General features: G+C 45.5%; 1 protein-coding gene across 1 annotated transcript in view; it reads left to right on the top strand.

The window, feature by feature from the left end:
- Nucleotides 1-19,913, top strand: part of Ucp4A (Uncoupling protein 4A) — a 32,060-nt gene that overhangs the window by 5,287 nt on the left and 6,860 nt on the right. Inside the window, exons 3-6 of the mRNA XM_089587910.1 lie at nucleotides 8,092-8,202; nucleotides 9,531-9,593; nucleotides 11,708-11,792; nucleotides 13,917-14,039. Of these exons, the coding sequence (XP_089444036.1) occupies nucleotides 8,092-8,202; nucleotides 9,531-9,593; nucleotides 11,708-11,792; nucleotides 13,917-14,039 (382 nt within the window). The remainder of the gene's footprint in view (nucleotides 1-8,091; nucleotides 8,203-9,530; nucleotides 9,594-11,707; nucleotides 11,793-13,916; nucleotides 14,040-19,913) is intronic.

The raw sequence follows: 19,913 nt of genomic DNA, 5'->3' as shown, positions 1-19,913 counted from the left end.
CTGGCACCTGTTGGGGCACTCTGCATTCTTGAACTTGTGCAGAGAGGCGCAAGCTCTTTGGCGTTTTTGCAAGCTTCTCCACGTTGACATGATCGATCACCCGCTTATCACAATAAAAACTCGGCGATGGAAAGATAAGCAAATAAACCACGTCAAACACAGCGAAAGCAAAAGTCTGGCTTAGCGAGACTCTGAATGGAATGTTGAAAGGTCACGTGCTGCGTTTCCGCCAATCCAATCTTCTGTCTGCCCCGCCGCGGTGGCTCAATGGTTACGGCGCTCGGCTGCTGGCCCGAAAGACGCGGGTTCGATCCCGGCCACGGTGGCTGAATTTCAATGAAGGCGAAATTCCAGAGGCCCGTGTACTGTGCGATGTCGGTGCACGTTATAGAACCCCAGGTGGTCGAAATTTCCGGAGCCCTTCACTATGGCGTCCCTCATAGCCTGAGTTGCTTTGGGACGTTAAACCTCAATAAACCAAACTAAACCAATCTTCTGTATGCGCAGCCTATCCACAGTTGGCGCAGCCAAAATTGTGCCCTTATTTTATAGGTTTTTTTTTTAGTGGTCTGATTGCACTCTCGACAGAACGTTTCCAGTGGCTAGAAAGAGCGAAAAACAAACTTTCCAACATGGGTATTCACTCCGTGTTTGGCTTTTTGTTCGCTCTGCGGCCTGAGTCATCGAATGTAAACGCGCATCGCTATCTGGTGAAACAACTTCATTTTCATCTACAGCACTGATAACCAAACTTGGTAAGAAGGTTCTTTAATAAATCAGGACCCCAAAACAACACAAATTTAAAAACACGTTTTTTTTGGGGGGGGGGGGTGGAAAATTCCCTCTTAATGCGATAGTATTGGGGGGGGCCATGAAGGCGAGAACTGTCCGGCGTCTGTATGAAGCCTTCACCTTCTAACCGTGGCAGGTGATTTCCCGCTCTCCACCTGTCACAGATGGAAAGGGAATCGCCCGGAAGAGGTGAGTAAATGAAGCGGTTATGAATATAATCGGAATTGATTGGCAAATGGATGAAAAATTCTGTAGTATTCCCTCTGCATCAATTTAACTTATCGCCCCTAAATTTGTTTTTTGTTTTCGTACACCTCCAAGTATGTGTGTCGTGAAAGTAATTCAGTCAGCCGTCCGGTTTCACGCAACTGTGCTCCAGGATTCCTGTGTGAGCTTATCTCTCATGGTCTTGCCTAATCTTGAGAGCGCCTCTCACTTATGCAACAAGTATGACCCACAGGATGTGAACCGTTGTAGATAACGGTCAGCCAGATGAGTGTAACAGTGACAGGTCCACTCTTTGCGTGTGTTCCATGTTTCTCGGCATGAACAGAAGCATTTTCATTTACGGTTTTCATGAGGTTCAGAAAACCCATAGGTTGCACCAGATTGTGTTGCACCAGATTGTGTTGCACCAGATTGTGTCAGACTTGAGCATTGTTACAGAAGTGTTTGCTGGCTTGCGAAGGAATAAATATGAAGAAGAAAGGATGAAGTACACAGCACATAAATGGTGGTTTTTCAGGGCAACAGTGGACACACATGCAGGGAACTGTTATTGCAATTGAAAATATGGGCAGGCTGAAGGGCTTAAGAAATTGCTGCATTTAACCATATAATACGTAGACTTTCTCAGCAAAAACACGATATTAATTTGGGAGGTGTGTTTAATATGCGGGGTGAAATTAATGCGATAGTAGAATTAACATGATAGCGTTAAAGTTACCATCCGCCAGAAAATTCAGTGCCGGCGTTGTGAGCGAAAAATCACAGGCATGGCTCTGGCAGGGGGTCCCCAGGGAGCAACCTGGGAGGCAGGAGGGACATCTAGGTCACGTGACTTTGCGGCGTCATCACAACCTGCCCACCGGATAGTGAACAAGTTGCTCACCGTGGCAGGCGGCCGTTAAATTAATGATTGGTCGCTTGGGAAGGGCAACGTGGGCTACACAAAGCTGTCACAGGGCAGTGGCAAATTGTTTAACCGCTGCACTACTGTAAAGTAGAGAATGTCCAATTCTGCATATACAGGAATCAAGTCATACCCTTAAGGCGAGGCTTAAGTGTCGCCTCCAATTTTTTTAGCAACTTAAGTGGTGAAAGCTTTATTCCACAAGTGCATCCCCTGTGTACAGTGCTGGAAGGAAGCATTGACTGGAGGAAAATGTGTGGGACCCTTGTCTGCAGTGAACGTTTATAATGCAATAGCGTTGAGGTTGTCCGCTCACACCATAGAGTTTCTTACTATTACCTAGAGGGAAAGCTGGCGGCGCTGCACTTCAGCCACCACGGACGCCCAAAGCATCATAGGGCGGTGAGCTACTTGTTGCGGAACAGTCGTAGTTTTTCGGGAACACGGAGCGTCATTACTAAGATGTTTCATTCCAAAAACGCTGTCCGTGTGTGCGCAGACGACTTTCGCGCGAACGCAGTGTGCAAAAGCCATAGTAGTGAAAACGCGACGACACACGACGCCAATAAAAGGTTTCACTTTTCCGAAATGCCATTAAAAAACCTCTTATAGTATTTAAGCAACAACATCTTTTTTGAAAACATATATACTTTTAAAAGTGCGCCTGTTAATTACGAAATATTAGTTTTTATAGTGTTCACTACTTGGCCAATAGGAGAGCTAGTCGTCTCTTATTTTGGGCAAACTTTGCACTTAAATGCTTTTCTGCTCGTTTGTTGCAATCATTAGACAAGATATTGAATATTAGGACGTTTGTAGTTATCAAACAGCTTAATTTTTCTATTATTTTTGGCCAAAAGTTGCAGTTCCGCAACAAGTAGCTCACCGCCCCATGATGCTTTGAGCGCCCATGGTGGCTGAAGTGGTCTCGAGGGGTCGCCATTGAAACTCCCATAGACGGGCTGCCAGCTTTCCCTCTAGGTAATAGTAAGAAACTCTATGGCTCACACAAAATTTCCGGCTTCTCTGTCATAAAATCCAGCAATTGGTTGAGAGAGGTCACGTGACCTTGCAACGTCATCACACCCTGGCTGCCATGGTACGAGGGGGTACCCAAAAGAAACCAAACTTATTTTTGTTTGAACTTATTTGTTCACATTTTAAGTGCAGACCTTCAATCTCCTTCAAAGTACTCTCCGCTTGCAATGATACGTTTGTCGAATCTTTCATTCCATTTTTCAAAACATTGTTTAAATTCATTTTTTGTGATGCTTGACAGTCCCTCCGTTGTTTTTTTTCTTCACCTCAGCAACATCAGCGAAACGCTTTCCATTCACCTGTCTTTTCATTCTAGGAACAAAGAAAGTAGCACGAGGCAAGGTCGGGTGGGTATGAGGGTTGAGGAACAGAGGTCATGGCATTTTTGGTCAAAATTGTCGTAGAGACAGGACAGTGTGAGCAGGGGCATTGCCATGGTGGAAAAACCAGTCACCTGTCTGCCACAAATCAGGCCGCTTCCACCGCACACCGTTGCCCAATCTTTTCAAAACATCCAAGTAGAAACCCTGGTTAACTGTCTGACCCTGCGGAACAGATTCTGAATGGATGACTCCTCTCACGTCGAAAAAACAAATCAGCATTCTTTTGAGGTTTGGCTTCACCTGACGAGCTTTCTTGAGGCGAGGTGAATTTGAAGTTTTCCATTGGCACGATTGTTGCTTTGATTCAGAATTTTATTCAGGGACACTTCAGTTGTCCCCATAGCAAAGTCCTTGAACGTCTTTCTGAATATTTCAAGAGTTTCCATTCCACTTTTTCCAAGAAAAAATCAGAATTTCACCGGCGCACGCTGTTCACGAAAATCAGCCATTGCAAAAACGACACTCACACAAAACAGTCGTCACTCAAAAACTCTGCCTAAACTAGTCTGACCTCCTTTAGCGACGGCACTCGGCTTACTGACTCTGGAATGTTCGTTCTATGCACTCCTAGTTGCAAAATGCGGTACCACAGAAGCTCTGCCGATTCAAAAAATTAGTTCGGTTTCTTTTGGGTACCCCCTTGTACATGGCAACCTGGCCACCGTATTGTGAGTTACGTGCCCCCATGGCACGTGGCAATGAAAATAATTGAGATAAATGCAATGCAATTGCTACCTGGCCACCGTGGGGTTATACATGAGCCTTATTGGAGCTTGAGAACGTGGGTCTCGCAAGCCCCACGGGTAGCTATGCCTGAAAAAAAAACCATGTCCCGGGGCTCCACCGCGCCAGTAGTGGTAGAGGACTGCCCGCGATCTATGAATGCAATTGAGAGGGTCATGACATAAGCACTATTTGACCACCATTGGACAAATCATGGCTTACTGCCAAATTTGAGAATCTGGGGACCCTCAAAATTTGGAAAGTGGTCCACCCCCGACCCGAAGAAGGATTAAATTGGATTGATTGATTGATTGATTGATTGATTGATTGATTGATTGATTGATTGATTGAGTAAACATTTATTGATGGGTATGGAGTGCATGTGGGTGTCCCTCAGTCCAGGACTGCTTCTGCCGACCTTCTGGCGATGAGCGCCACCTGGTTGTCGAGACATGCGTTGGTCAACTTCACCTCCCACAGTTCCAGGGCATGGCTTTAGATGGTGGGGGTGTTGGGGACATATGTGTTAGGGTTGGGGTGTTCACCTTTGCCCAAGCCCAGACATAAGCGCCATGAAACCCAAAGCGCTTGGAGACAAGCCCGACTGGCTTCCACTGCTGCCTTCAGCAGCCTTTTACCGAGCCCCAGACCCACATAAAGCGATCGCCGTCGCCGTAAATATGAGTGACGCTGGATACTCCAGCTGTGCTCACATATTCACCAACTCTCCAGCCTCCTGTTGAGCGTATACTAGCGGCCGTGTCCCGCGACAAGCACTATGCATCCTGGGACACACTCTCCGTGAAGACCATGTCATCACCGAGGGCCTAGATGGCAATGTCAGGGCGTACACACCTTAGCTCGGGAATACATTTACCAGGCGGGCCCATTCCTTCCTGCCCTGTGCCCCTATCCTGCCGCTTGCTCGAAACGCAATGCCTTACTAGACCATTTGCAAAACTCCATAGGTCAGCTTTCGTACAGAGCGAAATCCCCTTTAATCATAGCGGCGCGGACCGTGGTAAGTGCCTCTATTCTTATGCTGTGCATGCACTGGCAGGCAGTACACAATTGCCTTCCTTTCTGACTGCAGTGGGGAGAGAGACTTGTGCCTGCAAAGCAATCCCTTTATCGGGACCGCAACAAAGGGCAAAAGCATGCAAGAGGGGGGGTGCGACATTAGTCTAACAATAGATGTCTCCAGCGCTTCACCCTATTTCTGCCACCAAAACCTGTTAGGCCACCATGGGGAAGGGGTTTTTGCTATGCAGAGAAGCTGACTTCTGGAATTTTGCAGAGTGTATGGATCCATAGACTCCGCTGCCTCAACCCTCCCTCTTCTCTGAAGAGCGCCTATCCCAACCTACACCTGTTGTATCGCCCACACTCAACACTTTACGAAGACCAGCAAGTTGGGTGGATTAAGGGAGATTAGTAGTTCAGATTAGTATAATCCCATATGGTAATCCAATGGAAGGTCATCATCATCATCAGCCTGACTGCGCCCACTGCAGGGCGAAGGTCTCTCTCATGTCTCTCCAATTAACCCTGTCCTTCGCCAGTTGCGGCCACCGTATTCTCGCAAATTTCTTAATCTCATCCGCCCGCCTAACTTTCTGCCGCCCCCTGCTACGCTTGGCTTCTCTTGCAATCCACTCTATTACCCTTAAGTACCAGCGGTTATCTTGCCTTTGTATTACATGCCCTGCCCAAGCTCTCTTCTTCTTCTTGATTTCGACTAGTATGTCATTAACCCGCGTTTGTTCTCTCACCTACTCCGCCCGTTTCTGAACTCTTAACGTTACACCTAACATTTTCCTTTCCATAGCTCGCTGCGTTGTCTTTAACTTAAGCTGAACCCTCTTTGTTAGCCTCCACGTTTCTGCTCCATAGGTGAGTACCGGTAAGATACAGCTGTTGTATACTTTTCTCTTGAGGGATATTGGTAAACTGCCATTCATGACCTGAGAGAACCTGCCATATGCGCTCCACCCCATTCGTATTCTTCTAATTATTTCCCTCTCATGATCCGGATCAGCTGTCACTACCTGCCCTAAATAGACATATTCTCTTACTACTTCCGGCACCGCGCCATCAATTGTGAACTGCTGTTCCCTTGCTAGACTGTTGAATATTACTTTGGTTTTCTGCATGTTAATTTTTAGCCCCACCGTTCTGCTCTGCCTAACTCGTTGATCATACTTTGCACTCTAATATTCTCCAATATTCCAATACTCCAATATTCTAGAGGGTGATGTCTCATGCATACCATATAAGGGCAATGGTTCCAACCAAAGTTTTGGTGGGGGAGGGGACAACATCAGGTGCTCATTGTAGATACCATGGCAGGCAAGTTCAATGCTATCACATTTTCTTCTTTAAGAATTTAGTTAGGAAGGCTGCCAAGTTTATTATGGTGAAACTGCGAGGTCCATTGAGCATTTTTTGTTGATTGTTGCATTCTACTGTTTTTTTTTGGTAGTATAGATATTTTTTTTTAAATGTTAAGTTGGAACAGTTAGTAAAGAGAAACGGCAAACAAATTGAAGCTTTGGCCAGGAAAAGGTCCTTTGTGTGATGCAGTGATGGCAACGTGAAAATGATCGGTAATACTCTTCTGTACACTTTAAATGGAGCTACCTTGGCCAATGACTTTGATGGTGCAATGAATATCTGACATTTTTTTATGCAAATGCAGAGGAGAAATCAACTTATTTGCGATGTAATAAACGTGGTATCTCCCGTAAAAATGACTTGAACTGAGTTCTAAAGTCAATTTTGCAGGTGCATGGCTGCATGATTTGGCGGACATAATATAAACAGCTTACAGGAGCATTTGCGGTATGTCATCCTGGCAGGTTCTCTCAGATCATGAATGGCAGTTTACCATTATCCCTCAAGAGAAAAGTATACAACAGCTGTATCTCACCGGTACTCACCTATAGGGCAGAAATGTGGAGGCTAACAAAGAAGGCTCCGCTTATGTTAAGGACAATGCAGCGAGCTATGGAAAGAAAAATGATAGGTGTAACGTTAAGAGATCGGAAGCGGGCGGAGTGGATGAGAGAACAAACGCGGGTTAATGACATCTTAGTTGAAATCAAGAGGAAGAAATGGGCTTGGGCAAGGCATGTAATGCGAAGGCAAGATAACCGCTGGTCCTTAAGGGTAACGGAGTGGATTCCAAGAGAAAGCAAGTGTAGCAGGGGTGGCAGAAAGTTAGGTTGGTGGATGAGATTAAGAAATTTGCGGGAATGTGGTGGCCGCATGGCGAAGGACAGGGTTAATTGGGGAAACATGGGAGAGGCCTTTGCCCTGCAGTGGGCATAGTCAGGCTGATGATGATGATGATGATCCTTCAGGGTTGTTCATGACAATGGTGGTAACGATGTTGATGTAAAGAGTGAAGATTAATTAGCAATAAGCGAATAAACCTATATTCATGCCTGATGTCCTGTGCGGGCCATCATGGACACCAAGAGTGCTGTCATTGTGTAGAACACTGGTGTAATTTATAAACACAGACAGATAGCCTTCAAATCCCCAAAAGAGCTACGAGTACACTTTTCTCCATTGTAAATGAGAAGAATCGATTGTTGCGATAAATCTTGCAGCAGGTCTGTATTTTCTGATGCCTTCTACTACACCGTGTTGTAAGTGATGTTACCGTACTCTATAATCAATGTCTGCTGCTGCATTGTAAACGGCACCAGGGCCCAGTCAAGTTTTAGGCTGCAACTTTTAGCCCTGTAGACCGTCCAGTATTCTGGTGAGTCACTACTAATGGTAATGAAATTTTAAACTGTATAGTTGGCCTGGTTGACCTGGCAGAAAAAGCTGACGCAAGTGGTGATCCAAAGCTTTTGGAGAGTCCATGAGGGATTTGAAAAGAAGCACCATTGAGTTGTCAAGAGATATCTGAAGGCGTAATGTTTTGCTGAGCGTCTTTGGTGGACATCTGCACTGCTGCATTTGCCTTCTTAATGTTTTGACTGGGAGTGGCTCACTTTGTTCTTGGCACAGCGACTTACCCACTGGACATAGTGAAGACGAGACTGCAGGTCCAGGGGGAGCTGGCCGCCAAGGGCCAGATTGTTGACCGGCGCGGCTTCTTCAAGACGGCTGCAGGGATCGGTGAGTGGTTAAGAAGAGAGGCAATCAAAAAAGAAGGGTGGCTGCAACATTTTGGATAGTGTCAGCTGATGATGATCAACAGTTGACGCAGACTTGATGCACATGATCAGGCCGCATGGCGCCCTCTTGTCTTATGCGTTTGTGTGCATGCTTTTCAATTTCTTGGAACCATTTCGCAACCATGTGTGCATTATGTATAGCAGCACACAGTACCAATGCCATGCTATGGACTAGGTGGGGAGGTGTCTTGGGAGTTACACATATGGTGTCCTAAGGTTCAGCTCCAGCAGAATGAATTGTCAAGTGAGCTCTCTTTCTTAAAGGTGCATTGAAGAGGAATCTGAACTCATCTTTTTGCCGCGGGAACTCAATCTACACGTTCCGAGCATTCTTAGAAACTTCGACTTATTGCCCTGCGTTGCCGATTTTCCTAATTAAATCGAATTAACGTCCGGCTCCCGCCTTTATTTTTTGAATTCTTCCCATACGGTGGGCGGAGTCCATCAACGCGTGAAGTGCCTTTCAGCCAGCTCCGTGGAGGCTTTGCTTTCGCTTTATTTTGTTTTTTAGGTTTCCGTGAATAAATAGTTTTATTCGCAGATAATATAGCTGCAAAATAAGCCTGCAGAAATAAAAATATGCGCAAACTATTTGCTTCTACGGATTACTACGTATTACTCCGCCGATGGCAGAGCAGCAAGCCGCCATGGGACTGGGTGAAAGGCACTCCATGCGTTGGTTGACTCCGCCCACCGTACGGGGAGAATTAAAAAAAAAAAAGGGAGGGAGCCGGATGTTAATTCGATTTAATTAGGGAAATCGGCCACACAGGGCAATAAATCGAAATTTCTAAGAATGCTGGGAACGTGTTGATCGAGTTGCCGTGGCAAAAAGATGAGTTCAGATTCCTCTTCAGTGCACCTTTAACACTTGGCACCACTGAGTGTGCACTGACAGGTTACTTTTCTAAGCCTGGGGGAATAATGCTTGCTGGTGAAGCCCTGGGATTATTTCAAGACTGCCTTTCACTGCACTATTCAGCCCGCCTTGTTTTAGATCTTATGTCCAGTTAGGAGAGCGGAACGCCACCATGGGAGGATCCCGTAGGGTGGCTAGCAGCACACGACACTGCGAAGAGCTGCGCTCACATTTTGTGTTACCGACTGTCAATATTTTACAATTAATTTTGTTATAAACTATGCCATGACCACAGTCAGGTCAGTGGTCATTTCCTCCCAGTCAGGAATGCATGCAAAAGAAGGGTAGAATGTGCTGGAAAAAGAATGTTGGCTGGAAGGAAAACAAGTTTGTGTGTGCCTCTTGTGCAGTACGTGAAGAAGGCCTGTTGAAGCTGTGGAAAGGGTTGCCACCAGCCATCTACAGACACCTCAGTGAGTGGACTGCTTGGCTCTCTTCACTGTGAAAAGACTGCATTGTTAATGGAGCAATTGAAGGTTCTTTTAGTGCTTCCATGATTGCCTACAGAAAGCTTTGTGTAGCCTAAATTGATTGCACCCTGAATGCAGCAGTAGTTCATTATGAATTTGCAGACTTAATGAACATTAGAATAGATTTGTGTTTATATTAGTTAAGTTGGGGTTGGACTTTTCAATTTTTATTTTTTCAAAAATTCAGGAGGCTTTTTTTTGGGGGGGGGGGGGGGTTATTTCTGAATGCCACTTTTTTTTTTTTTTTTCAGCGAACATTATTTTCTACGTTCAAATTTTTGGTTTTTATCGGTGAAGCATGTGATGTCCCTGTGTGGTCAAAGGTGATGTACATTGGCCTTTTTTTTTTTTCAATTAGCCGCTCTTGTAGCAGTTTGTACCACAAAAAGTGGCAGGGGCTTTAACATAGTTAAACCAAGTAGACATGTGAAACCATGTGTTCAGCCTGGTTGGCTCATGGTTTTGCTTTGCTGGGTCATCGGCACATCTGGCAATGATATTAGTTCGCTAGTAGTGTTAGTTGATGAAGATGATGATGTGCAATGTACAGCACAAGAGAGAGCGACACCTCGGCATTCAGGGTTACCACCCCAGCCGACCACCAGACACTCGAATCTGAACCCATGGGCCTCAATACCGGGCCTTGTTGGCATTTGTAGCCACGGTCTGCACATGTATATATAACTTTCTTATGCTGCAGGGCATATTCTTTTTATATAAAAAAAAAACGTACATTTATCAGTGTTTTTCAGTTTCAACCGAAAAGCCCACCTCGTAACTAAAAGTTTACAACATAACCTGTCTGGTTAAGGGGTTCTGCATTGCCATAGAACGACTGTGTGGATATAATTTGAACCTGGTGTGCAGTTTCATCTGTGCTCCGATTTTGTGTGAGAGTGGTGTTACGCTTGATAGGTGGTAGTCCCTGCCTGCTCCATTCAAAATGTAAAGTTCCATATTTTAGGAGCATACACTGGGTGGGCACGACATCAGTATGAAACAAACTGTGCAATGGACAAGACGCAGAAGAAATGCAGACGGGACGTCTTGTCTGCGCCTCTTCTGTGTCTTGTCCATTGCGCAGTTTGTTTTGTACTGATTACTGATGCCATATTGTGCGTAAGTTTGAGGCAGTTATGGTTGCAGCTCCAGAGATGCCTTTAGTTGAGCGAAAATTTCATCATCATCATCATCATTTATTTTCCCTTAAGGACCCCTAGGCGGGGCATTACATAAGGGCGGAGCAAAAAAAACGAAATCACAAACAATAGGAACATCTGAAATATAACAGTGAAGAAGGCAAAATAATTGTTAAAAGAGCATTACAAAACGAAAGAGGGAACAATCACAGGTACACTGTGGCCATCGCGCTATACCAAGAGGAGGAAAACGGGAACACTGACTTGCAGACAAGGGTTCAGAGGTGGTACTCAAAAGTGTCGGGCATTACACTGTAAGTCCGCTATTAAAAAGATGAGAGAAAAGCAGGGTTTTGAATTTATTTGGATCGCGCTCAGTTACAACTGCCTCAGGCAGCTCATTCCACTGTTCAATGGTGGATGGCAGGAAGGATTTTTGAGAGGCATTGGTGGAACCATGTAAACTCTGTAGGTTCAGACTGTTAAAAAGGCGACGAGATGTTCTATTGGGAGGGAGTAGAAGTGTGCAGTGCAATTGATGAAAACTGTAGTATAACTTGTGGCAAAAGGCAGAGTTGGGCATTTGTACGGCAAACTTCTTTGTGCATGCTGCCTCTTGCATACATCTCTTTATTCTGTCAATAGATGGCGCCACCACGTGCTTTGCAGCGTGTACTTTCATAGCAGCCAAGTTCTGCTACTAGTTGTGACTGTGGATGAAACCCACTATTGAGCGTGATGTCTGTGTGGAGTGCAGATAAAAACTAGTGGTCATCATTAGATTCAGCGGTAGTGGTACACCCTTTTTAAAGCACAGGTCTTAAAGCAGCACTTTTAATTAGCGACATTATCATTGATGCAACTTGCGTAGTGAAAAGAATGGGCTGTCTGTGACCCTGTTTGTGCCTGTGCGTCCAGTCTACAGTGGCTGCCGGATGAACTTCTACGAGGCGTTGAGGGACCGGTACCTGCGGAACAAGGATGGCACACGTGCTCCCCTCTGGTGAGGGGCACCCTGTGTACACAGTCTTCAGGCACCGCGTTTTCTCTCTTGTTTAATGCACTCCCCTTGTCCCCATTGCCTCTTCCAGGAGAGGGTCTGTCTTGTTTATTTGTTTATTGTAATACCCACAGCGCCACAAGTGGCATTACAGTGGGAGGGAATCACACATCATACAAACGAAAAAAAAAAGGTAACAAAGTGCAGCACATACAATGCAACCATGATGCAACATTAATACAGCCTAAAAACAACATTCACAGAGATGAAGAGAATAAATCACCTGACGTAATTAATACCACCTCTTCTGAGAGCCGGTTCCAATCTCTTATAGACCTAGGGAAAAAAGCATATTTGTGCATCTCTGATTTACAGTTAATTTCCTTAACTTTTAATCGATGGTCACGGCGTAGCGAAATATGGTTTGGTGAATGGATGTACAGGTCACTGTTTATGCCAGTATTGGAATAGTAAATACTATGAAAAAATTTTAACCTCAAACAATATCTACGTTTTTCAAATGTCTTCCATCCCAGCGAGTTTTTTTGCACGTGAAACGCTAAAGCTCCTGGTATAGTTGTTAAAGACATATCGGATACCCAAGTTTTGTACCCTCTCATGTTTATCTGTATCCGTTTTATGCCAAGGGTCTTATACTGCGCAGGCATATTCGAGAACCGAGCGAACGTTTGTCATGAAAAGTAACTCTTTTGTTTCTAAAGGAAATTGCTTGGTGTTACGCCTTAAAAAACCAAGAACGTGACACGCCTTTCCTGTTACATAGTCGACATGTTGTCTCCAGCTTAGGTTGGAGGTTATGAATACGGTTATGAATAGAATTTTCTTCTCTTGCCTGGCATGTAGACGCATTGCACTGTCATATTTCCTGCTTTTTACTTCCATGCGGTTTGGTTGGAGCTCACGTGCTATCCACCACTCTTGCTGCCACTTTTATGAGCTCACACAAAAAGATGGCAAAAGCTGGAGGACAAGCACCTTCTGGTGCACTCTCACTAGGCAGTTGCCCAGACAGCATTCTTTCGTTATGCTTTGCATGCTAGCAGGCACTTTTAGCATGTACTGTTGTTTAGAGAGCAATGCAGCTATGAAGATTTGCTGCCAGGGACTGGGTAGACTTTAGCACGGAACTTTCCCACTGCACGTCCGTTGAATGATAATGGCCGAGCGTAGGAAGGGGTTTGGTTCGCAAACTGCATTCCATTGGATCTGATGCCCGCTTTGCTGCTGGGTCTGAACATTGATGTTTTAGGTTTGTGCAAGATTTTTGAAGCGTCTCCTTGTCGTGGCAGTGTACTAGGTGTCACACCGGTCTTCAGAGGCACATATCATTGCCTCCAAGGATACTCCACTGGGAAAGCGGTCGAGCTGAGAGAGCATACTGCAAATGCGAAAAGGAAGACAGGTGACATGAATGTTGGCCTGCCTTAGTTGCAGCACTTTCATAGTGTTAGTGCTTTTCTCATTTTATTTCGTTTTAAAGCCACGCGAAAACACACGGATACAGGGAAGAAATGACACTGAGCGCTGACGTGCAAGTCACTTACAGTTCAGTTGTAAGCCAGCACTTGTGTGCCGTCTCTTCCCTGCGTCTTTTTGCGTTTTTTTTTAAAATGAATTGCCACCAGCCGCCGCGGTGGCTCAGCGGTTATGGTGCTTGGCTGCTGACCCGAAAGACGCGGGTTCGATCCCAGCCGTGGCGGTTGAATTTCTTTGGAGGAGAAATTCCAGAGGCCCGTGTACTATGCGATGTAAGTGCACGTTAAAGAACCCCAGGTGGTCGAAATTTCCAGAGCCCTCCACTACGGCGTCCCTCACAGCCTTAGTCGCTTTGGGACGTTAAACCCCACAAACCAAACCAAACCAGACCAATTGCCACCAACTCTCCCAAGCTTCTGCAATGGCTACTAATTCTCATTCTAGTTTGGCATGTGTTTCAACGAACCGGGGTCCGAAACAGTTTCTTGAGCAAGTGCACTGGGTGCAGTACGAGGTGACCCCAAGTGCTCCCCTCTTTCCTTTTTTGTTTCTATAGCGTTCAGTTTATTTTGGCCACCAGATGAATGTGCGATGTAGTGTCGGGAGGAGTGCACTGTGTGTGGTGTGCAGGAAGAGTGTCCTGGTGGGGGTGGCGGCGGGCGGCATGGGCCAGTTCCTGGCCAGCCCCACTGACCTGGTCAAGGTGCAGATGCAGACCGAGGGACGCCGCGCCCTCATGGGGCTGCCACCCAGGTAGGCTCCGCTGGGCTTCTTTCCCCTCCTAGGAGGTTACTTCAGGAGGGAGTGTCGGGCAGTTCCCATCTAGTTAAAGGTGCACTGAAGAGGAATCTGAACTTGTCTTTTTGCCGCGGGAACTCGATCCACACGTTCCCAGCATTCTTATAAACTGCAACTTATTGCCCTGTATGGCCAATTTCCCTAATTAAATCGAATTAACGTCCGGCTCCCGCCCCTTTTTTTTTAATTCTGCCTCGTACGGTGGGCGGAGTCGACCAACGCATGGAGTGCCTTTCAGCCAGTCCCGTGGCAGCTTGCCGCTCTGCCATCGGCGGAGTAATACGGAGTAGTCCGTAGTAGCAAATAGTCCGCGTGTATTTTTATTTCTGCAGGCTTATTTTGCGGCTATATTATCTGCGAATGAAACTATTTATTCATGGAAACCTAAAAAACAAAATAAAGCGAAAGCAAAGCTTCCACGGGACTGGGTGAAAGGCGCTCCACGCGTTGGTCGACTCCGCCCACCGTACGAGGCAGAATTAAAAAGAAAAGGCGGGAGCCGGACATTAATTCATTTTAATTGGGGAAATCGGCCACACAGGGCAATAAGTCACTGTTTCTAAGAATGCTAGGAACGTGTGGATCGAGTTCCCGCGGCAAAAAGACAAGTTCAGATTCCTCTTCAGTGCACCTTTAAGGGGGGACACTGGTCTTCGAGACCGAAAAGTGACCAAAAAATCGATTTCCAAAAAATGACATTTGTGGAATCTACAGCTATTATTTTCCAACTGTACCAGTTTCTTCCTTCTATAAATCAGCATTTTAATATTAAATTCAGATCATTGTGTGGGCTGAATTTGTGCAGGAGCAGATAATTTAATGACACGAAAATTTTGGACATCTGGCTGTCTTAGTATGTCGATATCTCAACATCTAGGACAGATAGAGATGTCATATTGTTTGCTAAGGGAAGCTGAAGGCACAGTGTGTGCAATAATCGAAGCAGATTTGTTCAGTTCCACTTCAAAAATTTATAATTTCACAAAGTTTATCGATGCATTACATTCATGCCTTGAATATTGATATTCCAAGTGATGTAAAATTACTGATAAGGGTAAAATAGAAAAATGGTTTTGATTATTGCACTCTTTACTCACCATACTATGTAGCCATGGATTAAAAATTATTTTTTATTGAGCAGATTTTTTTGCATGGAGGTACTAATGAATGACTAATTAAAATTAATTATCTTGGGACCCGACTAATTTATGAGGGGTAATGTCATTGTTGAAATCAGTATAAACAACTGAGCAAGGTGGTACAGTTTCATTAAGATTGGACTTAAAATAAGGAAAATAGGTCTAAGACCAGTGTTACCCCTTAAGCACACTTCTTTGTCAAACAGGACTGTGTGCGCATAGCAAGAAAGAAAAAATAATAGTAGAGCACTTCCACGCAAGAGAGCGCACCCTTCCTGCCTGCACAAGGCATTGTCACCCCATGCTGTGTGGTCCGAGTGTACCTGCTTAGGTAAAGGCTTTGCCAAAAGTAACCCGGCAACTATGGTTTGTTTCTAAGCATCGTAGCGAAGCACCTATGGCAGCCCTTAATCGCTGAATCTGTGTAGAGTAAGGTGAACCCTTGTCCTGACGTTCTGACACCGTTCGGTCTTTGGGGCTGCTGTAAATGCTCCGTTATACGTTTGAGAAGCAAGAAGTATATTGCTCGGTTACTATTGGCAAAGGGGGTAGTACGTAGTTTTCAGCTGCGTTGCAGCACGCTAATACAGTCTAGCCCGGTTATAACGAAGTCGGCGGGAATCAGAAATCACTTCGCTATATCCGCTATTTCGTTATATGTGCACTACGAAAAAAAAATGCAAACACCGGCATACCGATACATGCATGCACAATGCTGCCGCGCTTTCTCCCTGCCTTGCGCACCGCGGCACCGAGATAAAACAAAGCGCGCGCTGCCACACCTCCTGCAGACTGCAGTCCAGCCGTGGCGCCGACTGCCTCGGAGAAATAGAGAACCGCGATTGGCCAAGACGGCCGCTCTCTGTGACGTCATCGAAAAAAAAAATCGTCTCTGTTCTTTTTTACATTCTTCCCCTGCGCGGCGTGCCCTACCGCTCTACGCCGTGACGCCGTTCAAGGACGGCGCAACACGAGACCGGCGTGCCATGCGATGCAGTGAAGCAACCTTTCGCTCCGCAGGAGGCAGACGACGCCACGAAAGGACGCCGTCAGCCGAATTTTGCTCTTATTTTCGCGGAAAAAATCGCCTCAAGGACGCAAAAATGTGTTGATTGGCAGATTATTTTTCGGTTGGTATTAAATCTTTTCGTTATATCCGCTGACGCGCTCTTATTTACTTCGTTAAAACCGGACCCAAAATTGTTTGAAAATGCAAAAATGGGAATGGGAAATTGAAATCCTTTTGTTATAACCGCTATTTCGCTATAAGTGGCTTCGTTATAAATGGGCTTAGACTGTACTAACGCAGTGCAGAGGTGTGTGGTGCCCTTTAAGGAAGGACTCCTTGGAGGGAAAGCAAAAATGGACACGATTGTCGGCCACTGCGGAAGGGAGGAAAATGTAGGATAACTTGAGTTTGTTTCATGTCATCACTCTTCGTGCAGTGCAAGGCGATTTATTGATTGCCATGGCAAAGTTGCCAAGGTGTCATAGGCGGTCCCCCATCCTACAACCTGCTTGCTATGCTTCCCCTGGTCCGTGTGCAGTTTAGTTTCTGCGTTTGGAGCGCTCTACTGTATTGACATGCTGATGGTTTCACCAGGCCAAGATGTGCGATGGCAGCGGTAAACGAAAGCGTAAGACAATTCCGTTGACCAAAAGGTGGCCATGATGAAAGCGCTGATAGCCTTTGGCCATACATGGCAAAGTTTCTGTTAAGAAGTAATTAAATTACATCATTAATCACTTTTCCAGAAATTGGGAATATGTATTTCATTTACATTACCCATTACTGCTTACAGAAAGTAATGGCATTACATAGAATTTCTTTCAAAAAGTTATGCAATTACTGTTACATTACTTTTTAGTTTTCATGCATGCAAAAAAGTACAGTTAAGCCTGTATGTAACGAACCTCCCTATTGTGAATTCTTCGACGTTTTGAAGTCTCTCGATTCCCTAATGCCACATTCACTGAAGTGCGTGTATTTGAGACCTCCATCTAACAAAGGTGTTGCATTGCTTGACCTTGATATAATGAACTCGCTATGCCGGCTATCTGTGAGTTTGTGCTGAGTTACGAAATTTGGCAGAAAAGTTTCATGGCTGTAAAGCATGGTCTGATGTGAGAGGATTGTCCACAATCGCAGCGAGCGACCACAGTTGACACAGCGCGCAGTGTTCCAGTGCTGTCGGCGCATCTCCACTGCTTTCGCTTTTGGAACGTCACACCACGTGGTACTACAACAGTTCATGCTCAAAAGCAGCGGAAAACATAGGAAAAACCAAAAATGACCCGTAACGAGCAGCGTTTGTTCATCGCCGCCACGCGGTTGCTCCCGTGATTCCGGCACCAAAAGCTCTCATGTTGGGAGTGGGGATGGCGGAGCGCGTCGGAGAAGCACACCATTTCCTGGGGCAACACCGATGAGCAGACCTAGAGAGGGTGGGGTGGGGTTGTAATAGGGGGGTTAATGCGTTCTGCCTACTTAACCGCGGCAGACAGAGTTCAAAACCGCCCGGACCCCACCCCGTGATTAAGCGTGCTACCGAGCGCACGCCGACCATGGCGGGCCTTGCCCTGAGGGAAACAAAGGAATGACACTCCGGCTGACACAAGCAGGCATTTATTTCTGCAGCAACAATAACACCAAGCTAGCAACAAAATACACAAAGGAATCAAGGTCGTCCGACTCACCAGCATGGTTACGAGAGTATTGAAGGCACAACGATAAAACAAAATCGCATTTCATATGTCCATTTCACTCACACAGTGCCAAAGACTGGGCGCCACAAATCAGAACCACGCCTTGCACACGTGCAGCTGAAGCTTGTATGTAGTTTTTGACTTCCCAGGACACCCCGCAGCAGCCCAAATTTGTCGGTGCTGTAGTTTCGCATACATGATTCTGACGGTTGCATTTTCATGACCGTAAAGAAAACCGGTTTTCTGGACTGTCGGGAGAGTGTGGGGGAGCTTAACTCTTAACTCTTTAGTGTTATACGGGCACAGTCCAGTTTCCAACATGCCAGCACCCTCCGACCTGTGTATGAAAAGCTGCTTGCCCCCTCCCTGTCCCATGCCTTCAGTCTGCTGCTCTCTTCGCGTCACATTTTTGGTTGTTATGTTTATCAGACGGTTTTTCTTTGGTTGGTCTTCTCGGTATTGGCAGTTTGAATTGCAATGCTCACTTGCACGATACGTTTAGATGAAACTAAAGCTGTTGCCACTGACTTGATTCTTATTAGCTTTCTATCGCTTGTACTGGTTTTCTGTTGTGGTTTTATTCTTGAGCAAAAAAGTGGCAATATTCAGAGACATTATATTTTAGATCTTTTTCCCGAGTATCTAACCTCTAACCTGTATCATATTGTGCAGGTTAACGAGTATCTCATTAACCTGCACAATATGTAAACTTTTTGAACACATCATTACTAAGCATATAACCACATTTCTTGAACAAGAGCGCATCCTATCCCCATTCCAGCATGGCTTTAGAAGTTTGGTTTGGTTTGGTTTATCGGGTTTAGCGTCCCAAAGCGACTCAGCCTATGAGGGACGCCGTAGTGGAGGGCTCCGGAAATTTCGACCACCTGGGGTTCTTTAACATGCACTGACATCGCACAGTACACGGGCCTCTAGAATTTCTCCTCCAAAGAAATTCAACCGCGTGGTCTATCAACAGTAACTCAGCTTCTGGAACTAATACACATCTGTCGTTGAGCATTCACAACCAAAAACAGGTAGATATGATTTTTTTCGATTTCTCAAAACCATTCGACCACATTTCATGGCACAGGAATTTACGCCTCACCGATGAAAGTTCTAGTAGACCGTGGTTGCCGCTCCATCCAAGAAATTCAAAACACTGTGGCGCCATCAAGTTACAAAAGCTAAAAGCGCATCGTTGACGATGCGAAGGGACCGTTGCTTTTCATCGAATGGCGCACTGGAGAAAGTGTAAACTACAATAAAACATGACGAACACACCTGAAAGAAAAAAAACACTGCACTTCTTACAAATAAGCGATATTTTACGGAGATGTGGTCATGTGGTGGGGCAGGTTTCGCCGCAAGATGACTTTTTTGTGCAATTTCCAGTGGCAAATTAAACTTATAAATCCTCATTTCTTTAATAATGCAGTGCTTAATCCTTACAGTTTGAGGCTTCATTTCGGCCATAATATTTTGATCAGCGCTCGGTCCCTTTAAACACTTGCGTCCCCCCTTAAGTGTGCTCACTGTGATCCTGCTCTACCCATTCGTGCTTCTGTTCCCAAGTGTGGTTAAGCTGCTGTCAGTGCCCTGAGCTCGTTGAGCAGGTGGGCACTTAGGAGAAATAAAATATTAAACCCGATAATAAATTTTATGGGTGAATTTGGAAATACATGTGTCTTACATACACGGGAATTTGGGATATAGTGTTGAGGCCATGTAGCCTATTAAATTACTGGGCTTAACAAGGAAAATGCAGTTCATGCCACAGTTTTAAGCACCAAATGTTGTCGTTTGTTTGAAAAATTACCGTGTGGTATTGCAGGAACGCTAGTACACTACAGCCAACTGCTTCAGCAGCATGTAGCAATTCTTTACATATGGGAGGGAAGTAGACCACACAAATGATGTTGAAATTGTCAGGCGGTGTGTGTGGGTGCACTCTCTGTTGAGTGATTGGTCTCACAGTGTGCAA

The sequence above is a fragment of the Amblyomma mixtum genome, chromosome 4, assembly GCF_055824585.1.
Source record: "Amblyomma mixtum isolate Tamu chromosome 4, ASM5582458v1, whole genome shotgun sequence".
NCBI classification, from domain to species: Eukaryota; Metazoa; Arthropoda; class Arachnida; order Ixodida; family Ixodidae; genus Amblyomma; species Amblyomma mixtum.
Note: the sequence above shows the minus strand (reverse complement) of the source record. Positions and strands in the feature narration are given on the sequence as shown.